Source organism: Hippocampus comes, unplaced genomic scaffold (assembly GCF_001891065.2).
Source record: "Hippocampus comes isolate QL1 unplaced genomic scaffold, H_comes_QL1_v1.1 scaffold270, whole genome shotgun sequence".
NCBI lineage: Eukaryota > Metazoa > Chordata > Actinopteri > Syngnathiformes > Syngnathidae > Hippocampus > Hippocampus comes.
Genome location: NW_017805631.1, coordinates 1,118,017 through 1,121,811, shown reverse-complemented (window position 1 = coordinate 1,121,811; position 3,795 = coordinate 1,118,017). Strand labels below are relative to the sequence as shown.

The window sequence follows — 3,795 nt, the reverse complement described above, 5'->3', positions numbered from 1 at the left end:
TGATGTTATTGTGCTTAGTATGTGCGTGTGCACTTTCTGACAGTTAAACATTTGGGTTTCAGATTATATCATAGCACAAACTCATCATCACAAGTTAGGTAGTATGGCCACCTCCACCATGTACATTTTTGTATTGAATGATGTAGTACCCCTCCGTGAGCCGACACCTTACCGTGATGGAGGGGTTTGTGTGTCCCAATTATCCTAGGGGCGAAGTTGTCTGGGGCTTTATGCCCCTGGCAGGGTCACCCATGGCAAACAGGTCCTAGGTCAGCGGTCGGCAACCTTTGACACCGAAAGAGCCATTTGAACCCGGTTTCCACAAAATACTAACAATGAATGTCTCTTTCAAATAAATTAAAAAGCTGAATTTAAATTGTCCATGTAGCAAACGAAAGCAGAAAAATGCCATGAGGCGTCATCCTTATATCCATTTATCTTATCTAAAATGAAGATAACACTGTATATATTGCTTTTTCTTACCTTTACACTTTGTATAAACAACTATAGTGTGGTTATGTCTTATGAAGTGCTACGGAGAAAATTAAATTTTACCGATGTAATGAACACATTTTGAATTCTTGAAAAAATAATAATGTCTGAATGTCTCTTTCGAATAAATTAAAAAGCTGAATTTAAATTGTGCATGCAGCAAACAAAAGGGAAAAATCCGTGAGCCGTCATCCTTATATCGCCTTGGGCTTTCAAAGTATGCAGCGGAGCCTTGACCTGAATATATAAAATAAATTGGGGGAAAAAGCACTGTGTCACTAAACAATGAAAATTAAATATTTGCAAAATATCTGCATAAATATTTATTTTACCTGGTTAATGGGACTTCTGCTCCTGAACCTCTGCGCACAGCTTCTGCAAATCGGGGCTGTACGAAGTCACTTTCATCTTTACGCAGGACTGTAAGCTGTCATCTGTGAGCCGTAAGCGGTGTTTGTTTTTAATGCAGTTCATGGTGGAGAATAGCTGCTCACATACATATGTGGATCCGAAGATCGACAGGACTCCAAAGGCATATTTCTTCATGTTCGTGTAGGTGTCGGGGATGGCATTCCATGTTTCAAATATGAGTTTGTCCGGTCTCGGGAGGTTCTCAATATCACTCCATTTGTGATTCTGAGCAAGAGTGGCCTTCTGACGGGCAACATCTTCAAGGTCCTCTGTCAAGCGTTTGAATTTGGACACCCAAATGTCTTTGTCAGCTATGTCAGCCAGCTCCAGCTCCAGAGCAGGTTGACTTACACCTGCAAATGCAGTCACGTTTAGCAGGGATGGATCAATGGTCAGGGGAGTGACGGGGAAGGACAATGTGGTTTTTTCCTCTCTGAACTCACGGAATCGTTTACCAAACGACGCTTGCATTGTGGTGATTGCAGACTGCAAATACTCTGAATTGATCACTCCGTGAGCTTGTTTGAACTCCCTTAAAGAGGGGAAGTGAGACAGTGTGCTTCTCTGTAAATCTCTGGCTAAAACTGTCAGTTTGCGCTCAAACGCCAACACCTCCTCCAGCATGTGCAGCGCTGTGCCTCCTCTCCCCTGAAGCGTTGTGTTCAGCGTGTTTAGTTTCGCTGTCATGTCCACCATGAAGTGGAGTTTTTCCAGCCACTCTGGCTGTTCCAGCTCAGGAAAGGTGAGCCCTTTGCTGCTCATGAAAGTTTTCACCTCTCCCAGACATGCAGCAAAACGTTTCAGCACCTCTCCTCTGGACAGCCACCGGACTCTGTTATGCAGCAGGAGATCAGAGTATGCGCTCTCCACCTCATCCAGTAATGAACGGAACTGGCGGTGATTTAAACCTTTTGCCAATATTTTATTGACAATCTGAATAACAACATTCATGACCTCTGTGCATTCTGGAGGAAAACTTTGCGCGCACAATGCCTCTTGGTGCAGGATGCAATGAAAAGTCAGCAGCTTTCTATCCAGTGATTTCTGCAGCAAAGCCACAAAGCCCCTGTGCACTCCAGTCATACTCGGTAGCCACCGACACGAGGTGGGTTGTTTTTATTTCTTTGGCTCGTAAACAATCAAGAACAGATGTCTCTTTCAAATAAATTAAAAAGCTGAATTTAAATTGTCCATGTAGCAAACGAAAGCAGAAAAATGCCATGAGGCGTCATCCTTATATCCATTTATCTTATCTAAAATGAAGATAACACTGTATATATTGCTTTTTCTTACCTTTACACTTTGTATAAACAACTATAGTGTGGTTATGTCTTATGAAGTGCTACGGAGAAAATTAAATTTTACCGATGTAATGAACACATTTTGAATTCTTGAAAAAATAACTAATGTCTGAATGCGGCCACAAAGCTTGCATATGTAGTTGAATTTGCAGACTTCACCCACTTCTTGAATTGATTTTTCGTCCGGTCAGCCTTCTGCATCAGTTCCGAAACAGCTTTTTTCCTCTCTTCTCCCTCTGGATATTTTTCAGCAAAGGCTCTGTGTGTATTGTTAAAATGTCTTGCAACATTTGACCCTTTATTGTTAGCCAGTTTTTCTCCACAAATTAGGCATACTGGTAGGCCACTCTCGCCCGAGGTAAATGCAAATGAATCTGCCCAGGCATCATTGAATGTTCTATTTTCTTGAGATATTTTTCTTTTCTTACATTTCTCCATTGGCTTTGCCGGGGTTGAAAGTCGCTCAAAATAGACGCCGTTTCAGCGGGTATACCAGCTTCCGCAGTGTGACGTCTATTTTGAGCGACGAAAAAATAATATCAAATAATTTAATTAATATTTTAATATTTCAAGATCACAATAATCTTCAAATTTAGAACTAAAATAATATAAAAACTAACACAAATAAAACACACTTCAATTAAATACAAAAAAAAATTTTTTAGTAATTTATTTTCCCAAGCCAATCAGAGCCGCATTATAAGGATGAAAGAGCCGCATGAGGCTCCGGAGCCGCGGGATGCCGACTGATGTCCTAGGTGAAGGACCAGACAAAGCATGGCTCAAAAAAATCCCTCATGATGAATGAGAAATATGGACCTCAGTTTCCCTTGCCCGGACGCAGGTCACCGGGGCCCCCCTCTGGAGCCAGGTCTGGAGGTGGGGCTTGTTGGTGAGCGCCTGGTGGCCAGGCCTACACCCAAGGGGCCTGGCCGGGCTCAGCTCGAAGCGGCAACGTGGGTTCCCCCTCTCATGAGCTCACCACCGATGGGAGGGGCCAAAGGGGTTGGGGGCAGTGTGAGCTGGGCGGCAGCCAAAGGCGGGGACCTTGGCAGTTCGATCCTCGGCTACAGAAGCCAGCTCAAGGGACGTGAAATGTCACCTCTCAGCGAATTCGCTGGTGGACATCGGCAGTAAGGGATGCTGTCAAGCTGAAGGAGTCCTATTGGGCCTTTATGGCCTGTGGGACTCCAGAGACAGCTGATGGGTATCAACTGGCCAAATGGAATGCAGCTTCAGCGGGCTCCGAGGCAAAAACTCGGGCATGGTAGGGGTTCGGTGAGGCCATGGAAGGCGACTTCCGTACGGCTTCGAGGAAATTCTGGTCCACCATCCGACGTCTCAGGAGGGGGAAGCAGTGCGCCATTAACACTGTGTACAGTGGGGATGGGGTGCTGCTGGCCTTGACTCGGGACGTTGTGCGTCGGTGGACAGAATACTTCAAAGACCGCCTGAACTCCACCAACACTCCTTCCTTTGAGGAAGCAGAGTCTGAGGACTCTGAGGTGGGCTCTCCTCTCTCTGGGGTTGAAGTCACTGACGTGGTTAAAAAGCTCCTCGGTGGCAGAGCCCCAGGGGTGGATTAGATCTG

General features: G+C 45.0%; 1 protein-coding gene across 1 annotated transcript; it reads right to left on the bottom strand.

The window, feature by feature from the left end:
* Positions 1-603: 603 nt before the first annotated feature.
* Positions 604-1,701, bottom strand: LOC109522812 (general transcription factor II-I repeat domain-containing protein 2-like). Its single transcript, XM_019881619.1, has 2 exons — positions 825-1,701; positions 604-729 (listed from the first exon to the last, which is right to left on the bottom strand). Exon 1 carries the CDS (start codon positions 1,663-1,665, stop codon positions 829-831), a length of 837 nt encoding a protein of 278 aa, XP_019737178.1. The 5' UTR covers positions 1,666-1,701; the 3' UTR covers positions 604-729; positions 825-828.
* Positions 1,702-3,795: the final 2,094 nt, after the last annotated feature.

Excerpts from the sequence above, each read along its gene's own strand:
- LOC109522812 (XM_019881619.1), bottom strand. The coding sequence starts at position 1,665 with ATGAGCAGCAAAGGGCTCACCTTTCCTGAGCTGGAACAGCCAGAGTGG.